Source organism: Nicotiana attenuata, unplaced genomic scaffold (genome assembly GCF_001879085.1).
Source record: "Nicotiana attenuata strain UT unplaced genomic scaffold, NIATTr2, whole genome shotgun sequence".
Classification (NCBI taxonomy): Eukaryota; Viridiplantae; Streptophyta; class Magnoliopsida; order Solanales; family Solanaceae; genus Nicotiana; species Nicotiana attenuata.
The window spans coordinates 43,135-65,550 of record NW_017670363.1 but is presented as its reverse complement, the minus strand read 5'-3'; the positions used below and the strand labels follow the sequence as shown (position 1 = coordinate 65,550).

The following is a 22,416-nucleotide window of genomic DNA, read 5'->3' as shown; positions in this document are numbered from 1 at the left end:
TACGTGACCAATGACCATTCATGCCATAATAATGATATTATTTTCTTATATCATCTCAAACCTCCTTCTAGAGGTGAGTGTGGTATATACCACTAGCACGCTCATATTCTTCCAAAAATGAATATGTATTCTTAAATCAGATGTTGTCACATTCACATCATGAATAGACCATAATCATCTATATGTGCTTTATAAAATCTCATGTCAAATCGATGACAAGTATTTTCACAAGTGGGGGATTATTTTGAGAATCCTTATTATTCTCATTATCACAATGATGACGATTATAATTTCGTCTATTGCCACGTCCACATCCATTGATACATTCATAGTGATAATTTTGTCTTCTTTCAGACTTATCACATACTGCTATCACATTCTCTTAAGGGAATGAGAATGGAGCAAATTCAATGGGACGGGTTTCCACTTTTTGTGCCCATAATCATACATGAATTTGATCATGGCAAGACATAGAAACTTTTACCACTTCAGGTGGTTATAATTTCTTACAAACTCCATTAGAGTTATAGTCAAACTTTGTTGTCTTTGCTTGTATATAAAATCAAAGTATAGAATAAAAGAGAAAAATACGGTAAAATACTTACCGTAAATCCAGAATTTAATCATGAAGGAAGTTCATGGAATAATTGACAATCATTATGCTCAATCCCAAAGCTTCTACTCAATTGGTTTGAGTCTCGTGCTGATAACGTGTTATAAAACAATAAAAGAAGAAGAGTAGTATTGCAGAGAAAAGTAGGGAGAGAGAATTCTTATTGATATTTAGGATGAATTACAATGGAATAGAACCCTCTATTTATAGGGAGAGGGTGACTTAGCCACCAAGTAATAAACCCTAGAATTTCTCTAAATATAGATATTCACCATAAATAAAATTCTATTTATAACCATCTTAGTTTTGTTATCCAATATAAAGTTACTTATGAGTATTGACTTCCCTCACTTATGGAGGGTATCTCTATTCCAACAAGTACTTAGACATTGTTGCCAATTCTTCTTTATATGCAAATAATTTATTTAAAAAACTATCCAATTTGGTAATATCATCTTTAGTATGTAAAATTTTTTATATATAAAATATATTTTCACTCAACATCCAAATATCGTAAAAAAGTTAAAAATAACTTATTTTCCAAAAAAAATAAAAAATTGTGGAAAACCCTATGTGTGATTACATTTTTAACCCCTTTTCAAGAAATTTTCACTTTGGTCCCTTGGTGACTTAAACCTATCATTTTTAAGATTGAATGCGGAGGGTATTTACCACTTGAACAATCCTCTCATGCCTGAATAATTAATTTGGATTTTGCAGAACTTGTCCAAGTAACATTGTCTTCGTATGACATATAAGTCACGGGTTCGAGCTGCAAAATCAGTCAATAATGCTTGAATAAGGGTAACCTGCCTACACGCACTCCACCCTCTTAGGGTGCGGTTCTTCTCCGGATCCTACTTGAGCGCAAATTTGCACCAAACTGTCCTTTTAGAGGGAGAAATTCAAAAATGGCCAGATTTACAAGTGGTCATTCAAAAATAGTCACAGTTTCAAAAGTAATCGAAATTTAGCCACTTTTCATGTAAAGATAAATCTGAACGAAAACACTGTTCAAAATACGAAAAAATACTCCAGTATAATGTACTAGAATTCCAGTTTAATATACTGGAACTACAGTATATTATAATGGAGTTCCAGCATAAGTATACTGGAGCTCCAGCATAATATACTGGAGCTCCAGTATAATATACCGGTCCAGCATAATATGCTGGAAGTTCATACACAGGTGCTCCAATCTCCAATATATTATGCTGGAACTTTCCGCGTGTTGGAGTTCCAACATAATATGCTGGAAGTTCATACACAGGTGCACCGATCTCCAGTATATTATGCTGGACCGGTGCCCGTTGCAGCAAAATATAGGCTATTTTTCAATAACTTTACAAACGCTGGCTATTTTTAAATGACCAGTCCGAAAACTGGCTAGCCCGTGCTATTTTTACCTTTTCAGGACCTGTCCAAGTAAGAAATTGGGCCTCATTGCAACAAATGGGCCTTTCTAGAAAATGTTGATTAGGAAGAACTTTAGCCCAGTAGTCCTGCCAAAGAACAAAAAGGTTATTTAGAGGCATGTAAGTAGTGTTGTAATGATGGTTTGAGATAATAAAAGATGTAGTAATAAGTACTAATAACTTTACTGTGTTGGTGAGAGTAAGTTTGATAAGTTGTTTTCTTTCAGTAAAACTGAGAGTAGTCTCAATCCAAATAAACTTCAAATCTTGAATTCGTTTGTCAATTTTAGCATGTCTTTCCTATTCCAAAAGAACAGTAATTACGTAAAGTTAAACTATGATCTCGTTATAAGATATTTAATTAGAATTTAATTATGCATCAACGGTGTAAAAAATATTTATACAACTGAATTATAATATAATTACGTATAAAACTCTAATATAAATTATTTATTAGTACCCACGTGGTGAAAAACGTGATAAAAAGGGTAGCCCGGTGCACAAAGTATCTCGCGTTCACGCAGGGTCCAGAGTAGGGCCGCATAGTATAAAAAAAAAATTACTTATTCTCGGTGCATATATGTGACCATCTTCTTGATATGGTGTTGTTCAGACTCTTCAAATATATTGTCGGGTGCATATTAGATTTTTTAAAGTAGTGTATTTTTAAAGAATCATATACACGTGCAATATTATTTTTGGAAAGTCTGAGCAACGTAGAAAAATAAGATGCCTCATAAGACTTTTTGGTTGTTAAGGGACTCTGAAGAAAGGTTTGTAAGATATTCTTCCTACCAACCAAACACATTGGTGCAAAGCCTCTAATTTGACCACCAAAAGGAATCATGGCTCATGCCACAATAGAAATTATGCTGCCTTTGAATCTTATTTTAGTTAGAAATCATTCTCTGATAAGGAGATATCAACAACTCTTATATATGCAGTTGACTAATAACATAAACATAGTGATTATATCTCAACCTATGGAGTATCTACTCACATGAAATGAATATCTTGATCTGAAAGGGTAAAATTTGTTTCAACAATTTTCCTAACCAGAAGGGGAGCGTAACTGGTAAAGTTGATGTCATCTAACTTGATCCGACACGGCAGTTTAGGTGCCGCACTCGTGTCGACACGATACTAGTATGGGTGTGGGTATGGGATCCGTACCGAATTTGGTCAAATAATTTTGGGTGCTTTGACCACGACGGACAAAAAAATTAGAGACGAGATACAATTTGATTCTCGAAATCAGAACCAAAACTAGGGTAAATTTGAAGAAAATAGCATACCTTATCTAGGAAATCAATCCTTTACTTATCAACAACTTGAGAATAAAAAAGAAATCCATATTTTACAAGCTATATGTAAGTATTTCACAAATTTCTCATAATTTAGAGATGTTTTTATATTTTTATTTTTTAAATTATTTTTAGTCGTATCCCCGTACCCGTAATCGAACTAGGATCCGTATCCTCGAATCTTAGAATTTACATCTCGAAGGATCCGACCTCTAGATCCATACCCGTGACGGACACCCGCACCCGTGTACGAGCAACTTAGGTTGTCATGTGACCATGAGGTCACGGTTCAAGCCGTGAAAACAGCTAATGCTGCGTACAATAACCCTTACCGTCCGGCTCTTTCACGGACCCGGCACATAACGGGAGCTTAATGCACCGGATCTTTTTTTTTTCGTACAATAAATTGTTGAGTTTTTGTATAGTGTATAAAATTGAGTGTGACTGTAGTGGCTTGCCAAACCTTTATTTAAGTGACTTAAGAATTAAATTTAATTCAATCTCAAAAAAGTCTTCTTTGTTATCACCTACTTAGAAGTTCAGAATCATGCCTTTATTAATCTTAAATCTCATAGGATTGTCATGCACAAACATATTATATGTCTTCTTTTACATTTAATTTAGATCCTTATTTAGTGTTTGAACTAAGGATTTAAGTAATATACACCGACAATAGTGCAAAAAAAAATTGTTTAATTTAATTGGTTGTTGTACGTTATTACTCTATTTTCCAAATTACCATATCATGCTAGCTTGCTTGGAAAAGTTACTTGTTATTGTATGTCAAATCGACCTGATAATGTAAAATATATATTCTGTCTAGGGGTGGTAAAATGGTTAAAATAAAACAGTTCATTACCCATATTATCCACTAAAAAATGGCTTAGATAATGAACTTTTTGAAAACGGGTCAAATATGGATAAGAACCATATTATCCATTTAGAAAATGGATAACCAATGGGTCTAACTTTTATATTTGTAAAGCATCAAATTGGGGGTTTCTCAAGTTAGGGAGACTAAGCTAGCGTTTGGACATAGATTTAGTTGAAACTTGAAAAAATAATTTTTGAAGTAGTTTTGAAAAATAATTTTTTGAAGTTGAAATAATGTTTAGACATGCATTTTATTTGAAAAAAATTTGAAGTTTTGTGAGTGGGAGAACAAGTTTCACCCAAAATCTACCCTAAACTAGATTTTGGGAACTTGAAAAATAATTTCAGAAATTTTTCAAAAATAGATCATTAATCTATGAACAAACAACATTTTCAAAAAAGATTTGAAAACATGGTGCCAAAATGTATGGCCAAATGGGGCCTAAGTATTCTCCCAAAAGTAATCATATGCAAGAAGTCATGGATAATATGGTTACTCATATTATCCGCCGGTTAACCCGTTTTTTATTCGTATTAAATATGGGTAGGATCGGATAATTTATCCGTTTTTTCATTACCCGTTTCAACCCGAACCATATTCGACCCGACTCGTCCGTTTGCCACTCCTAATCCCGTCAGTGCACATACAAGGTTAGAATCTTGTTTTTGTCTAATAAGAAATCAAAGAGGTAGTGTCTTCTAAAATATTCAATACAGCCAGGTTTCCCTATAACAACATCCCTATATAATAATCATTCACTATAAAAGTCAAGTTTTTCTTAGAACCGATTTTTATATTATGTTATAGTATATATTTTCTATAACAACACTTCACTATAGTAGCCAAGAAATATAGGAAAAAATGAGATTGTTATAGAGAGGTTTGATTGTATATATTTTTTTGGTGTTCAACTAATTCAAACAAGGGTACAATCTTTTCCTTATGATAAAGAATCAAAGATCTTCTACATTAATTCCATTATATATATTTTTATGTGCAACTGATAGTATCTTAACAACTTCAAGTCCTAAATCTTGCCTTCTGAATATATAATTAAACTTGACCTTATGATCTTACATTTCAGTATAACCAAAAACCTTTACTATAAATTTGTTCAAAATTCCTCATTGAAAATCACAAAATCTTCAATTACAACCCAAAAAACAAAAGCAAATTTAAACTTTTCTTTTATCAAGAATATGGCCCCAAGTTTTGATGATGGGAATTTCTTATATGATTTTGTGGTCCAAAAGGGTAATGGAGTAAAGGGACTTGTAGACAATGGCATTAAAATTGTACCAAAAAGATACATTCAACCACCAAATGAAAGAATTGATAAGAAAATTATCAATTCAAGAATCCAACAAAAATATCAAGAATTGGTTGCCATTGATTTATCAAAATTAAATGGACCTGAAAATGATCAAGTGGTGAGAGATATTTCAATTGCAGCTGAAACACTTGGTTTTTTTCAAGTGATAAATCATGGTATTAATTTGGAATTATTGGAATTACTTAAAAATGTAGCACATAAGTTTTTTTCTCAACCACCTGAGAAAAAAGCTATTTATCTTAAAGGATTAAGTCCAAGTCCTTTAGTAAAATATGGAACTAGTTTTGTACCTGAAATGGAAATGGCTTTGGAATGGAAAGATTATGTTAGTATGATTTATACTAATGATAATGAAGCACTTTCTCAATGGCCAAATGAATGCAAGTAAGAAGCTTCTTCACTTTCTCTTTTATTTTTTCTATTTTTCATTTGATGTTCGGTATTTGTATTGAGCTAGCTCGACTATATTTGAATTCGTGTCGGAAGTTCGACATAGGGAGCAACACTTTCTCTTTTAGCTTCACTACTTCATGCACATAACTTTTTTAGTATAACGAAAAAAGTCTAACTCTTTTATACTAACTGTGAAAAAGAACGTTATAATGTATCAGATCGATCATGAAAGGAATAATTGTCAGGAATTATTTGTAATAGGTGAAATTAGTTACCTAGAAAATAAGGTACACAATCAACTATAACAGATAAATTTTCATACGTAGTGTAAAAATTCTTTATACTGTCATTAAGTATAAAATGTGTTCTGACAAAAAGTTAGCTCATGAAATAAAGATGCCCAAAACCATATAAAAAGTCCAATAACCTCATACCAAATCTATATGGGAAATCAACAATATACAACCTGCTACAACTGATAGAGTAAAAAAATTATATTGTCAGTGTATATAAGTTGAAGGAGAGTCTTAGAGCAACGGTCAAGTTGTCTCCGTGTGACCTATAGTTCACGTGTTCGAGCCGTGAAAGCAGCCACTAATGCATACATTGGGGTAGGTTGTCTACAGTGGCGGAGCCACATTCAACCAAGGGGTGTCAATCGACACCCCTTAGCCGGAACATTATATTGTACTGCTAGATAAATTTTTATGTTTTATGTATACTTACTATACGTTGACTTCCCTAGTATCTATTTTTTTTATAGTTGACACCCCTCGGTGAAAATTCTGGCTTCGCCACTGTTGGCTATCTACATCACACCCCTTGAAGTGTGATCTTTCATGGACCCCGCATGAATACAGGATATCTTGTGCACGAACAACCTTTTTTTTTTTAGTGTATATAAGTTGAACCATATCAAATATATGTCTATACATTCTCTTTTTAAATCTTTTTCTCAAAATTACAGGGAAGTGGCTCTTGAATACTTGAAATCATCAACAAAAATGGTGAGGCAACTATTGGAGATACTATTTGGAAACCTTGGAGCAACACTAGATGACACAAAATTTGAATCATTAACAGGACTTAAAATGGTTAACATGAATTTTTATCCAACTTGTCCTAATCCAGAGCTAACAGTTGGAGTTGGACGTCATTCAGATATGGGAACTTTAACTGTTTTACTACAAGATGGAATTGGTGGTTTATATGTTAAACTTGAAGAAGATGTAAAAGAAGGAAAAGATGAGTGGATAGAAATTCCTCCTATTCCTGGTGCTTTGGTTATCAATGTTGGAGATACCATGCAAGTAAGTACTCACCATCTATGTTGCTCGGACTCTCCGAAAATATTGTCAGGTGCGTGTCGAATCCTCCAAAAGTAGTGTATTTTGGAAAATCCGACATAGGTGCGGCAGCATTATGGAGAATTTGTGCAACATAGCTCACGATCACTAAATATGTCAAATTAACTACGTCCGTTGGTATAACGGTAGTTATTTTCCAAGAAAATATTTTTCACGAAAAAGTCTGGTATATTTTGGTTGACACATTGTAATTTCCGTCAAACAAGAAAAAATTGACTTACCTCACTTATGAGGGCAACTATCTTGACTTTTAAGTTTTAACTTCATATTACTTGCTCTAACGCTTAGATATTATTATTAATCTTTAGTACTCAAATTAAAAGAGTTATCAAAATGCTATATGATTTGCTAGTACAATGATTAATCTTTAATTAATATATATTTTCTATAAAATATTTTTTGCTCGCCAACCAACATCGGAAACATTTCATAAAAGATGACTTCTGCCATACCAAACACACTATAAATCATGCTCCGAGAACCAATTATAGAATGTAAATAGTTTCTGGCGCACATTAAAAGTGAAAATATCCCATTATATAATGTGTGCTGAATTTTACGTGATCAAAGCAAATAGACCCTAATATTTTTTACATTTTAAATTTTTTTTCCTAACTATTTACTTATTTATTTATTTTTGGATTTGGATTTAGATATTAAGCAATGGTAGATATAAAAGTGCTGAACATAGAGTTCGTACAACAAGTTCAGAATCAAGAGTTTCAGTTCCATTATTTACTACACCAAAGCCAAGTGAAAAGATAGGTCCATTGCCTCAGCTTGTGGAAATTGATGGTTTTGCTCATTACAAAGAAGTCTTGTTTGGTGATTACATGCAAAACTTTTTTGGAAAAGCTCATGAAGGAAAGAATTCTCTTGATTTTGCTCAGAATAATTCTGCTTAAGTTGCATGTTTCTTGGGTTCAAATAACTGAAATAAATAATTGTTGTTGTAATCTTTTTGAGTTCTTGTCAAGTTGACGTGTAATAAATTGCTATATTCATTCCTGTTTTCTAAAACCACCATAAGCAGGAGTGTGTAATTATTTCGAATATTTAGAATGGCGTGACTTCTGGAAACTGCAGGCTGCTAAAGCACAATAATGAATGAATATACAACAACAACAACATACTCAGTAAAATCCCACCAAATGGGGTCTGGGATAAGATGTACGCAGACCTTACTTCTACCTTTGTGAAGGTAGAGAGCCTGTTTCCGATAGACCCCCAACTCAACAACAACCCAGTAAAATCCCACAAGTGGGGTCTAGGAGGGTAGTGTGCACGCAGACCTTACCCCTACCCCGAAGGAATAGAAACGTTGTTTCCAAAAGACCCTCAGCCCAAGAAAACGAAAAGAGACATTACATCAATACTATCAACAGAAATCATAGAAATAATAAAAACACCATAAGAACCAGAAAATAGATGAAAAGCAATAACAGCAGCCAATAAATAAGGCCCGGCACTATGAAAAACAAAAGACTAGTGAGAACACAACATTAATAACTAGCAGTTTAAGACAACCCTATCGGACTAACCTCACACCGGTACGAAGTAGAAAAAAAATGCTCAGCTACCTCCTAACCTACAAACCTAATTCTCGACCTCCACACTTTCCTAATGCTAGACCCCCGGTGTGGATATTGGTAAACAATATTTTAAGTCAGTTGGTATAGATATTCGTAAGAATATATTTCTTGCTAAATTGTTTAACTATATATATAGTTCAATCCTGCACCCACTGCTGACTTACTACATCCATCCCTACAGGAATTGGTAAACAAATTTGAACAGGAGTAAACTTGTGCTAAAATTAACATTGTATCATATGCCCAAAGGATTTTTCATTTCAACGCCAGGTATGAAAAGAGTTGGACAAGATTGAACTGTTGAAGGAAAGAGTACGCCACCACAAGCATAAACTTGAAGGCTAGATTTCTTTCACCTCCTTCACTTGCTCAAGGATTGCAGAGATCCTTTCAACTTCAGCAAATCATTTAGATCGGATAATATGTTCCGGTAATAACTCTTTGTTTTCAGTCATAAAGAAACTGGAACAATTTTTGCCTGCCCCTCTAAGCACTCCTTCATACACGTCCACAGTATATGTGGTTAGAGACCTTGCATTTAACACAAACTTCAGACATTGTCTAAAGCTGATGCACCGTCAATTTTCCTGCTGCACTTGTTACAAACAATTCTAGTTTGGTAGATGTGTGTATGAGCATGCAAGCAAGATTTAGCTGGTGCTTCGGGGATTGCCTTCAAGGCTAGGAGAATCATATGCTCCTTGAAATGACTTGCCTCCTGTTTGTGAAATCACCAAAAGCGACGAATGCTGCATCCATAGGGGGAAGTAATGACTTGTTAGAACAGAAAATTAGCATCAAATTGGTATGTGTGCTCATATAATTACATTTTTTCCAGAATGCTGTTTCGAAATATGCAATATCTTAACAGCACTCAAATTATATAAGCAATAAATAAGACAATGACTATAAGAGGTTTCCAGAGACTACAAGCATTTCGAATTCTATTTACTTCTTTTCAAAATCAAAATCCCCTCCAAAATGAGTCTCAAAATAACTTATATTCGTGGCAGACAAAGCAGAGTTAAGGGCACGGCTGCCTCCAAAGCAACTGCATCTAAACAGGATGATCCAAAATAGAGTTAGTAGGACTAGACTCTACAGCCAACTGCCCCTTACCTGCTGCATTGGGTGGCCAGTAGCACGCTAGTTTTTTTTTAAATATTACTGTGACTTGTATATTACATAAAGCAGTAGAAAAAAATATTAAAATAAAAATGAAGAAAGGCTGCTGATAGAGGAAACATAACATCAAATTTGACAACTTAATTATTTGAAGTTCTTGAAACTTGTGAAAAAGGTATATATATATAAATATAATACATTATAAATGGCATGACGTAAAACATTCTGTAACATACCATAGAATTCATGTAATACAAATTGGGACAAAAGGAGTACGTTACAAAGACATGAGGTACAAAGGCTTCTTATATGTATATGGAAGTATTTTGAGCATAACCAGCAAATTAGGTCCATCAAGTAAGGTGAATCCGCAGAATACAGACCTTAGTTCCGACCAAAATGGTTCCAGTCAAGGGATGAGCAATACATGCAGTAACACCTTCAGATGTTGTAATGAACTGATTTTGCTTATGCTGGCTCTTTACTCCGCAAAGCTCTTGCATCTCCTCACTATAAGAAGAATGCCCATATAAGCTTGTATTCTCAAAGCAAAATGAAAAACATTGAGTCCCCCAAATTTTGTCAAGTTGGCCAGTTAAGAATCGAAGACACAAAAGCAATCATATGTTAAAATCTGCATCAAGTACGTTGAAAGTAAAAATATAAAATCAAAACAGTCCACTATGGACATCAAAGCAATCATATGTAAAGGTCAGCATCAAGTACGTTGAGAGTAAAAACAGAAAATCAAAACATTCCACACTATGGCCATCTAATGCAATTATGTCAAAGGAAAGAGATGATCCTGAAAAGAAAACTGAAACTTACTTGAAATCCACATGGCAAGGGGAGCTATGATCTGGATAGAAATCCAACAGATAGAGCCCGTTACTTGATAATGATCCAACCACATAAGTCTGCAGCAAAAGCAACTTCAGTAGAACATTAGATCTCACATTGCAGCAAAACATTCTATTTGAAGCAAACATACATGTAAATCAAACATTAAAGAAGTGAAAGCAGCATATAACAACCAGACTGTCAATTTCACTTCAAATAAACTCTCAGAGGTTTATGTTCCATGCAAAAAAAGAACAGCATGTGACATCTCCAAACAGTCTTCATAAAGCACTCTCCCTTTTCCTCTATCCCCCCTAGAGGCCACCCAAAAAGAAGCAAGAATAAAAGAATTAAAAGGATGATGGACATCATTGTAAAACAGCGTCTGAAACAGGGCTTATAGACACATAGAAACAACTCATTAAGCTATAAACCTACCCCAGATATCAGTATTTTCCCCCTAGTTTCGTCATGCAAAATTCAACTAGCTACCAAGATTATAGGTTTCTAATGGTATCAATGTTGGTTTATTGCAGTCAAGTAAAACAGGTCAATTTCTTTCATCCGCATTAGAGAAGCAATCAAGATAGTTTTATCGGCATTCCGCCATTTCTTATCATGATTTTATCAACCTAGAGGTGATCAAGATATCAGCATGTTCGGGTAATCAAAAGAAAACAATCAGCCATTGAAGTTTTAAAAAAACTAAACTGAAAAAGGCAAAAAAAAAAAAAAAAACTAACAATTTATCTCCTGCTACTCTCATGAGTTTTCTTATTTTATTCACTTTTTTTTAACTCTAGTACTTAGTGATGCAAAAGGATATCCTGTTAAATGCATTACACACTATATAAAAATACCGATGAGTACTCCGCTAGAAAATAGAAAGGCCAACTGATTCCACTCCATTCATTCAACTTTCAAAAGATAATAAACTAGAGACAACCGCTCTCCATACAAATATCTCGCATGGCCAAGTTTTCTATGAGATCAAAACATTGGTATATCATATAAATTCTTTTCAGGTTGTTATATCATATGAGTAGAGATAAAAGAAACCACTACTTTGGATGCAATAGCTTCTTAAAAATCAGCTCAACAAAAATGAATATCCTGTGCACAAATACAACTCGAGTGGAACTGAATATGTGCAGCAGGAGGATTAAGCTTACCGAATACGCTGGTAGCCATGAAGGTTTCCGTAAGCAATGTAAGTTAGTCAAATCATTGAAGTCATCCCTATGCTCAGGAAGAAGACAAATAAATGTAAGTCAAAGGTTATTAACAAAATCTCCAGTTAGAAATAGTATGAACTAAGGAAGCCCTTGTACTCACAACCAGGGTGGAGGGGGGCAATGAATATGTGTGACTTTCAAACTATGGACATCCAAAACACCTGACCTGTAGAAACCCAAAAACAATAACACTTATCTAACAAGTATAAGGAGTGATATGTCTATTAATCGTAAAACAAGTAAGCGTGAAATTGTTGTAGTATGTCACATTTGGTTATTGATAGTAATAGCTAAAAATGAGGACCAAGGAACAAATGTTGCACCCAAGTATATGTTGAGACAGAAATTTTCAAACTTTAGTGTATGGGATATTCATGGCTGCTTGATACGACAAGTACAAGGGTTTGTCCAGCAAAAATGATCTGGTAAAATTAGCAGAAGCATGCAGTATGGCAATCTAATCAGGTACAGGTCCTATGTTGGGTGTTTTATTCTGAGAAAACAGCCATGAGTCCGGCAGACCCTTTCTAGATGAGTTTCATGTGCATAGCAGAGGTGAAAACATAAAATTCGGCAAATGGCAAATGAGCTCAAGGTACATTAAGATTTCCATCAGTACATCGTGCACTACATTTTTTTTGCATATAAACAGCTATCAGTTCTCACAGATGAGTTTTAGCATACCATCATTCATCACCAGAAACATACATAAATGAAAGCTGTATATTATCTGAAAATTTGCTAAAATGGAAATACTACAAGTTTATAAAATTCAATAACTAGACCAAGAAAGAAACTACATGTTCCCCCCTAGTAAGGAGTCGCTGATTATATATGCCAGGCCTTCTATACAGTGGTAACATAGATTCATATAAATGTTTATCAATACATTTTAGTTTGCTTCTTTTACAGTATGATTTCTCTTTCCAGCAATTTACTCATCTATTCTGATTATAGATACAGAAGAAAGAAAGAGAGGAGAACCAACACAAAGCTTCTAACCTACAGGGGGCACATCTGTAAAAAACAATGTATAATTGAACACACTGGATTGACAAATACATCAAGAAATAAACAAATAAAAGGCTATGCATTTTCTCTCCAACTTACCAACCATCGTCAAGATGAAATGCCAGTTGATATTGGCAAGATGGATTTATATCAATGGAGTGTATTTCCTTGGAAACTATATTTGACTGAGCCTGTACAGTGATGTCGAGAATAAGATAGTAATAAAAAGTGTACGGGAATTATGGGAAAAGCTATAGATAAGAATATCTGAAAAATAGATAATTAGGATTGTCTGCAACTGATCTATATCTGTGCTTTAGACATGTTACGTACTAGCTCAATGCCCTACTTGGCATGACCAAAAGTATACCAAGAACAAGAAGAATCACAAATTACAATATATTCGTGAAATTGGAGAGAGTAGATAACGCCACTTTAGTTGTGAAAAAAGTCAATGGCTAACTAACATGACTTAAAAGTTAACATACCTTCAAAGAAACAATTTTCTCTAACTCAGATGCTATTTTCACTGCTGTAATAGGAGAATAACTTACCTGGAAAACCAGAAAGCTCTATATTAGACACTATTAAGAAGTTACCCAAGTCATCGGAAACCCTAGATCATATAATTTCTTGTGTTCTACTTATTGATAGCATAAATATAACTCACATGACATCAACCACCAGAGGTCCTTTTCTCTTTCGATCAACTAAAGTTAGTAACTACAAAGAGATGAGAACTTACAATGGAAGAAAAAAGGAGCATTGGATATTCTACTAGTCAACTATTTAGATCTACATGGACAAGAAAGCAATAAACTATTTTCCTACATGCTCTACCGTGAGCTAATTGGCAGCCTAGCATTAAGAAATATTTACAGAATACTAGTACCACTTTGTTATTTTGGAAAGCTGTAGACGATCTTCCACCACGAATATCCCACATGTAGATGATCCCCTGCTTGCTAGCTCCAAAAATAACCTTTGAGAAGAGAAAACAATGAGATGGTACAGTCTTGGGAAGAAGAAAAGAAGAATTACTTTTCCAAGGCTATAAAGTTATTGATGGCAAAAAAAAATTAAAACTTAAGAGTAACCTGATCGTCAGCATTCAACTTGATACTGTTAAGAGGACTACTGGAATTGGTTGCTAGCTCAAGACATGGAAGATCACTCGCTCTTCTGTCCCATATATTTATTACACCAGAAACATCAGAAGCAAGTAACCTGATGAAGCAAACATATTATTATTCAAAAGGGCCTAGAAAAAATTCGGAAATTTTTTCGTTAGGAAACTACAAACCTAAAACTCTACTAAATAATTATACTCAAAATGAGAAAAGATAAAACATAAATTACATGTTACGAAAACATAGTTTAAGGTTGTACATCCTCAAAAATTATGTAAAATTAACAGAAAATGATGATTTACCCAACTTAGCCTTACTTTAAAGTAAGTTAGAACAAAGAAAGGTCTTCAAGCCTCAATAAAGAAGTTCCATCATTATTTCCTAGCTTTAGTACTGGTTCTCCAAAGTTATGTTCATCTTTAGCATTGTCTCTTAAATGTTAATTTAGAAACACATCTACTAGAGTGAAATAACTGCTAAAAGAAGGCTATTTAGCTAACCTTGAATCATCATTGGAACAAAATGCTATATCAGAGAAACCTTTATGAACATTATATCCATGAACAGAGATAGTCGGCCTTTTCCTTAACACCTACACAAATTATAACAAAGGCAAAAGAAAAAGAAAATTCTGGATGTTAACAAGGACAACTACTTTTTTTCTTTTTCTAACAAATTTTAGCAGGAAAAAAAACTTTAAAGATCAAAAAGTACTATAAGCACAAGAAATAAGCCAGCCGCAACACTTGCTCCTTGTGTTTGCTGAAAAAATTAGGCACATGGAAGATATCTACATAATAATGCATCTATATGAACAGGGAGTTCCGTGCAAACTTTTTAATAAAGTTTCTGCATACTTGACATAGAATCTTGCGGTATTACATATCTGTGTCAGTTTAACCATCATAAACAAATAACTTTTCAGCTTTCACTCATCCTCAGCTCCTTCAGACTGGGCTATACTGAATTTCCTTGCAAACAATGGACTGACTTCAAAGACACACTAGTACCAATACGATATCTAGGTTCTTGAAGATCCTTTATCAACCTTATTTATAGTTGAAGTACTTATTTGCAAATGACACAGTAAAAGTTTGAAAAGAATTGGTTGATCCAGCTCTAGATGACACAACTGATTATACATGTCCAGGTTCATGTCCTAAGTAAAAGTTCAGTAACCTACAATTTTATCAGTTCACATCTTGATAGGAGAAAATTAGAGACATACTTCCAATTGTCAAACTACGGTTCGTAAAGTAAATTAATTTCTCCCGACAACGGGGATTCAGAGCCTTCTGAACTGATGAGCTTAGATAACAGAAATGTTCCTTTGTAAATTCAATTTGACTTAAACCTGGAACACAGGAAAAGGGTATCAAATTGAAATCCAGCCACTTCTTCTATTTTTCTCATAGATGTGCCAAGTTAATAAATTGACAGACAAATTCTTTTTTTTTTTTTTTGAGAAGGTAACATATTGTATATTAATATAAGGACTACACAAAAACTGTGGAGTCACCCATAATTACATAGGAGAGGAAAAGGGACTCCTAATCCTTGGTCTTCTCACAAGGAATCTAAAACATCAAAAATAGACCCATGTTCTTCTAAAAGTTTTCCTTTACACCAAAAGTAGAACAACAGTAGACACGAGTTGTATTTTCTGCTCGCATTACTACGAGTGACCAAAAAAAAAAAGGGGGGGGGGGGGGGGGGGGGGTANAAGGGGAAAAAAACCAGGCACTCTTCACCAAATAGAAAACCACAAAGTTATTGCCTTTTCAGTTTCACATTATTTGTGCAGTGAGACCCACTTTATGTTAATAAGCTTCAATGATTATGAGTTAACTACTTCATCAGCACTTTTGGGCCCTGTGGCTAATCAAATGTAGATAACTATGAAGGAGGAAGCGACTTCACATTACAAAATGTAATTGTTTGAAACTCTAGTGAAACGGAAGATGGTACTTACTTCAACAGGTTCTGAGGATACATAGCCAATGTCAAATATACATACTTCAGAACTTTTCATAGATGTGCTTGCAACCTGATTATGAAAAAATAAAAAATATTAATTCTAAAGTCCAACTAGAAGTCATACATTCCAGCTAGAACAAGATGAAAAAGCTGATCAATTTGAAGAAACAGAAAAACAGGCCTTAAAAGGGAAAGTTCACTATCAGCTACAGAGAATTTATGTGGTCCAAAGCGGACAAAAAAAGACTCTGTTGAACCCAAATATCAAATGTGTTTTGAAGTTTTAGGCGTTCTTTAACGCATTTCTACGCTTGATTTAGGTACATGGACTAGGTCGTAACAATCGCATTGGTGTATGAAACTAACACACATATCTTTAGTTTTAGCAGGTCTTTGGTGTCGTTTAAAGACCCATACGAATTACTAATAACCACATCATGGCTGTGCAACTTACATCTGAAAAACAAAGAGTTCATGTAACATAGACTTAACTAAAGGGTATTCCTTGAAATTTAGCATTATTTTACTAAGGGCCTAAGGAATTATAATTTGGGGCTTTCTATTCACCTTTTGGGTTTTTTTTTTCCTACGTTTTACTGAGACTGCTATTATGTTCTTAGCTTTCCTACCAAGAATCTTGGTAATTCGTCCACTGCTACTGTTCAAATATTAACATCAAATCATGATATTTAAGCTATCAGAATCTGAAGAACGATTTAACTTTTCCGATGCATAAAATCTTGCAGTGGGAAAGTGCTCAAACCTCATCTTGATTGGAAACATTCCATCGAACAACATCAAGTTGTTGACCAGTAGAAATGTGCAGCAACTGCTTTGTTTCATCCTCTTTTGAACCTATATGAAGTGTTCAAATTCCACAACATTGTGTAAGAAGTAGCTCAACAATAAACTACATCAAAGGCAAAGCATGCAGTGGTTGTCTAGTTTGATCTATCAATATCCATGATCTTATCGTGGAAAGGGAACAGATATTCTCGACATCTGCACTTGAGGCAGATTGTTTAGGGGAAAAATTTATCCTGTTTCATTAGCCAACTCAATATGTGGAGGCTGAATTAAGTTTCAAAAGATCTTTCTCATACTTGGAATTCCAGTATTGAATAAATTTCTTAGGAACGCCTACCCCACAGAAATATGCTTATGCATAAATAATCACAATATAATAAAGGTAAAAAGTTGGTTTTACTCATCAGTAAATGTGAGCATAAAATATGAATTTGATAGCAAGTGAAAAGTATGATCTTGTGGATAATTGCAAGGGATTGTCTTGCTTCCAATTAACATTAGTGTGCTACAAAAATTTTAGCAGGAAATGGGTGTAACTCAAAAGAAGAATATGTCCAAGACTTCAGTGCAGACACAAGTACATAAAAAGTATCTAGTCTTATAATAGCCCGTCCAAAGAAACTCTCTCCTAACTTACTTGTAGGATCCATAAAGATTGATAAAGTGATCTTCTTCTTCCTTCCTTTTTCTTTTATGTATTGGAATACTGCGGATGAGTAAACACTAACTTTTTCTATCTCTCTTCTTCATATATTTTGTCCTTGAGCTGAGGGTCTTCGATAAAAACCTCTCTACATTCACATGGTAGGGGTAAGGTCTGCGTACACACTACCCTCCCAGACCCCACTTATGGGTTTATACTAGGTATGTTGTTGTTGTTGTATTCTTCACATATTCCAGAGTTAAACAACATTTACACATCAAAATGCATGTCTTATATCATAGGTTAAAGCTTTTTCAGCTTAACCTATTCTAATCTAGCAATGTTTTTAATATGCATGTTCATACTGTATACCACTAAAATTGGCTAGTAGATAATGCCCAACTTGGTAAAGCCCAGACAACTCCTACAGACTTATCAAACTAAAAGAGTCTTGTGTTCACTCAACCCCATTAAATATGATCACTGATCAGAATGGTTATACAATAAATTCTCCAGGGACACATATTTAAGAACAAATAGTCAAATACACATGATGAAGAAACTTGTATCTTACCATCACAATGGAGACTCTCGTAGTCATGCACAGTTAAGCAACCTGATTTAGTCACTGATGCTAGATATACGCCCTGCCAAAAATGAAGATGCAATAAAATATGAGGAACTGAAGAACAGAAGGGGATACTTAATTTAAGAGAAGAGACTGACAGGCATAGAATAAGGTAATCCTAAACCATGCATAAATTATAAGTTTGTCTACGGTTATGAAAAAGAAACCTCTTCCCTTGATAGTTCCTTAAGAAAACAAGTATGCAACAGTAAAATATTTAAGGAGGTGGAGAAATCCATAATGAAGTTTATGGTTCTCTAAGTCTCCCCTGTTGAAAATACTGTGAACTTAATAACATCTAACAGTTTCTCATCATCTTTCACACACAACCTCCTTTCTTCTTTCTTATTAGGCTGTCCTACTCAGAAGCAGCTAACTGTCATGGTCTTCCCGTGCTCTTACCAATTCTGCCCGAGCCACAGCTCCCCATGTTTACTATCTTCCGTTTATAAGAAATTCACAAGAACTTCTTAAAACCGCCAGCAATCACCATTAAATCCCAGTAATAGGCATCTTCCAGTACAAAAGGTATCTTGAAGGAAGAAAAGGCATGCTGAGTGTTGCTCAAGCAGCAAAAGGAATAAAGTACAACAAGAACTCTAACTGCAAGTTCGTTAAGTTCCTGTTGCTTATTATTAGGGGAAGGGAAGACAGGTTAAGTAGAACTGTTTGAAGACAGCAAACAGATTCTATAATTGTAAAACAAAATTGTAATAGACAATGACTAGTCTTCAAGAAGCAAACAGATGATGTGTTGGCTTAGCAGTATGGATAATGGACCTTCAGGGGCACATACCAACACAACTAAGTGGCCGAATTATGTTGAATCCTCATCAGACTCAGCAATCAAGGTTGAGTTTGCCATGTAACTGAGACAGCTAAACAGTTTTATGTATTTCATTCTTATAGAATCAATAATACTGACTGAACTATTTAATAACTAGCATAAAACTATTCACCTCTCTAGCTTGTAGCAGGAATACACAATTACGTTGATCTAACACCTCATTTGGATTCACAACGTATGATGAAGAACATTCTGAAACCATATCTTACTTCTCTTTAGCCAACACAATGTTCTAACTTTCATGCCTGCCATTTCTGCCTAAATCGGATTGATATGGGGAACACTGATTTACAGGCCCAACTGCTTGAGAGGAGGTTATTCTATCTGGCATGATATAGACTGAGAAAAAAAAATCTTGTTACTGTTTCAACTTTCAAAATTGTACAGCCTGTAGGAACAAGCTGTGTTCTCTCAGTTTTGTTGAGTATGCATGAGAATACAAGAAGCTTCTCTTTTGCCATTTTTTACAGTTAATCTGAATTCCCAAGTAATTAGATGGAAATGAGACGGAAATTGAAATTCTATGCAAGATAGCAGCATACTTAAAAAGCATCTACTGGAAGAATAAAACAAGGCCATGAGATAAAGCAAAAAATATAGCAGCCAAATAGTTCCAAAACAAGGAAGAACACAACAAACTTGAGGGACTTCAGATCAAGTTCAAGAGATTAATAATCCAGTAATTACCTTTTTATCAAATTCCAAAGCTGAGATACCCTGTCTGGAAGCAAAAGGAAAATGAAATCAAGAGAAGAGCCATTAACAAGACAAGACTCGGACACAAGTAATAATTTAATTGCTTCATAAATTAAACAACCAAATAAATGAAAACAAATCAAAAGAAGACAGTACCCGCCCGACGGATTTTGACTATAGTCAGAACCAGCACCACCAAGAAACCAGTTCACCTGGAAGCTCGCATAAGAACAAATGACGAAGACCTTATTAGAGATTATTAACATTTAAAAAAGAAAAAGGCGTCAAAGTCAACACTAATACTCCCTCCGACCCAATTTATGTGGTGCACTTTCATTTAAAAAAGAATGATGCTTTTCTGTATTGAGAAATAATTTAACTTTAATCTTTTAATTTTACCCTCAATGAGATAATTCATAGCTACAAAATATTTATGACTTGTTTTAGACCACAAGTATCAATAATCTTTCTTTTTTCTTAAACTTCGGGACATAAGGAGTAATTTGTGTAACGTAGCTAGGTTTCCTAATTAAAACTCATGAAATTTAGTTCGAACAAGGAAAAAATTGATCTTATTTTTCTCAAATATTATACATGATGATAAAATTAGAACAGTTTAGCAACAAATTGAACAAGAAAAAACTAATAAGAAAGGCATAGATTAACAGTACATGTGTTTGACAAGGTGCTCCATTGATGTGATAAGTATGAGGTAACGCCATAACCTTAAAAATTAACCAAAAAAAAATTAACATTAATTGAGAAACGAAAACACAATAATCAAAATTGAAAGAAAAAAACACGCACGCACACAGACACATAACTGACCTCTGAATAAGATTGCATAAGTAATCCAGATACATCATGCTGGTACTTTCGATCAAATTTTCCATTTAATTCCACTAGACTTCTCTTCCATTGTGACCTAATATTAAGAAAAAGTATGCCTTTTTATTCTATTTTACAAATTTCACCAAATTTAAAAAATAAATAAAAAGAAGAAGGAGTTACCTTTTACTGGCTTTAGGGTTTATGGAAGAGAGATCTGAAGGAGCCAAGTATTTCTCCATAATCTGTAAAACGAATATAAATTCAGTGGAGAAGAGAAGGGCGAGTGAGAGAGCAAAGTGCAGCGAAAAAATGGTGGATTTTTCCCGCTTCAAGGTCATTTTATTTTCCCACGTGATTTTTTTACGGCTGTGATTGAGCCGTCATATTTTTTATCATAACACGACTGCGCATTAGTTTTTTCTGAGCAAATTACTCCTAAGTAGTATAAAATTCAACTAAATGAATTTGTAAATCAATCCCTTAAATCTCTCATATGATAGATATCTCTTAAATAAAACAATCATCTTTATATTATTAAAAAAATCAAACACTTAAACCCCTTGAATAACAAAAATCATGCAAAAAATAATATTCATCTAAGTAAATCTAACGGAACGTTCATATAATAGGTTATTAATTAGGGAAACTTACACAAAAGTCCCAAATAAGTCTCAACTTACCAACCACTAGCCATTAGTCATAGATTTACCAAAATTAGTCAATCATATATAAAAATTAAAAACCCAAATAAATAAGGTTCTTTCTCTCAAAGAACAACATGCAAAAATCACCTTTCATATTTTTAAGCGTGATTAGCAACATTAGATGCAAGACAGAAAGGAAATTTCTTGGATGAGGTAGCAAATAAAGTGATGAAATACAAAAAAAAAATACAATATTCCAAAAATCAAAGCAAAAAAGGAACTTTTTCAATGGGTATAGTTGAAATTCATTGAAAATATATAGATAAGTCAATGTACAAAATTTGAGGAAGATTGGAGGTGATTTGGACTGGTTTTGTAACAAAATTCGCAATTAAATCGAGTTCAAAAAATTCTTCTGCGAAACATGTATCAAACATGTATTACACATGTATCTCACACACATGTATACATGGATATACATGTGATACACAATATACATAAATAATACATGTGTGATACACAAATGATACACAGTGTGATACACATATCATTTTTTCATGTTAAGTTTTTACTTCGAATTTTCAATTCAAACCACCTCAAAACTTCACCAAATCATCCCAAAACTGAGATTCAAGCTCCTTAAGATGTACCTAATCTATTCTAATAACACCTACGCAAAAGAAAGCAAAATTTTGATATTTTCTTGCTACAAATAGCTAATTGGCTAATATTAGTAATATTTTATGAATTGACCAATTTTTGTAATGAACTACTTATAAATGGACATAGCTGGTAGTTTCCCTATTAATTATTATTATATTTTTCAAACTACTATGTCAATCTTGCCATAAAGAGCTATCTATTATTGTAAGTCAACGTAATATCATTATATATTATCACTTCTAGTTCCCAAGTGAAACATAATTTTTTGATATTTGGGAATATTCAAGATGAGAATTTTGGAATTTCATCTTCCCTTGTATGCTCTAGAAGAGAAGAAATGCAACAACATGAAGGCCACAACAATAATTGGTACGAAATTGGATGGGCCAAAGGCCCAAAGCTAAAAAAGAAGGGCGAACTGCAACAATAGTCACTTTTGGGAGAAATT

General features: G+C 33.9%; 2 protein-coding genes across 2 annotated transcripts; one reads left to right on the top strand and one right to left on the bottom strand.

Moving 5' to 3' along the window:
* Positions 1 to 5,350: 5,350 nt before the first annotated feature.
* Positions 5,351 to 8,312, top strand: LOC109238378 (feruloyl CoA ortho-hydroxylase 1). The gene is made up of 3 exons (XM_019404811.1): positions 5,351 to 5,923; positions 6,900 to 7,242; positions 7,953 to 8,312. The coding sequence occupies exons 1-3, from the start codon at positions 5,406 to 5,408 to the stop codon at positions 8,202 to 8,204; spliced, it is 1,113 nt and encodes a 370-aa protein (XP_019260356.1). The 5' UTR covers positions 5,351 to 5,405; the 3' UTR covers positions 8,205 to 8,312.
* A 439-nt stretch (positions 8,313 to 8,751) lies between these two features.
* LOC109238380 lies at positions 8,752 to 21,059 on the bottom strand. The gene is made up of 18 exons (XM_019404813.1): positions 20,842 to 21,059; positions 20,659 to 20,755; positions 20,502 to 20,555; positions 19,987 to 20,042; positions 19,822 to 19,855; positions 18,234 to 18,306; positions 16,973 to 17,064; positions 16,205 to 16,279; positions 14,733 to 14,824; positions 14,200 to 14,329; positions 13,995 to 14,084; positions 13,591 to 13,656; positions 13,202 to 13,293; positions 12,192 to 12,257; positions 12,029 to 12,095; positions 10,845 to 10,933; positions 10,400 to 10,526; positions 8,752 to 9,640 (listed from the first exon to the last, which is right to left on the bottom strand). Exons 1-18 carry the CDS (start codon positions 20,997 to 20,999, stop codon positions 9,542 to 9,544), a joined length of 1,557 nt encoding a protein of 518 aa, XP_019260358.1. The 5' UTR covers positions 21,000 to 21,059; the 3' UTR covers positions 8,752 to 9,541.
* Between the last annotated feature and the right edge of the window lie 1,357 nt (positions 21,060 to 22,416).

Coding starts and splice junctions, on each gene's coding strand:
- LOC109238378 (XM_019404811.1), top strand. CDS start 5,406: ATGGCCCCAAGTTTTGATGATGGGAATTTCTTATATGATTTTGTGGTC. Junction 5,924..6,899: donor CAATGGCCAAATGAATGCAA/GTAAGAAGCTTC, acceptor TCAAAATTACAG/GGAAGTGGCTCTTGAATACT. Junction 7,243..7,952: donor ATGTTGGAGATACCATGCAA/GTAAGTACTCAC, acceptor ATTTGGATTTAG/ATATTAAGCAATGGTAGATA.
- LOC109238380 (XM_019404813.1), bottom strand. CDS start 20,999: ATGACCTTGAAGCGGGAAAAATCCACCATTTTTTCGCTGCACTTTGCT. Junction 18,307..19,821: donor CTTTGGAATTTGATAAAAAG/GTAATTACTGGA, acceptor CATTTTTGGCAG/GGCGTATATCTAGCATCAGT. Junction 10,527..10,844: donor CCTTGCCATGTGGATTTCAA/GTAAGTTTCAGT, acceptor TTCTTCTTATAG/TGAGGAGATGCAAGAGCTTT.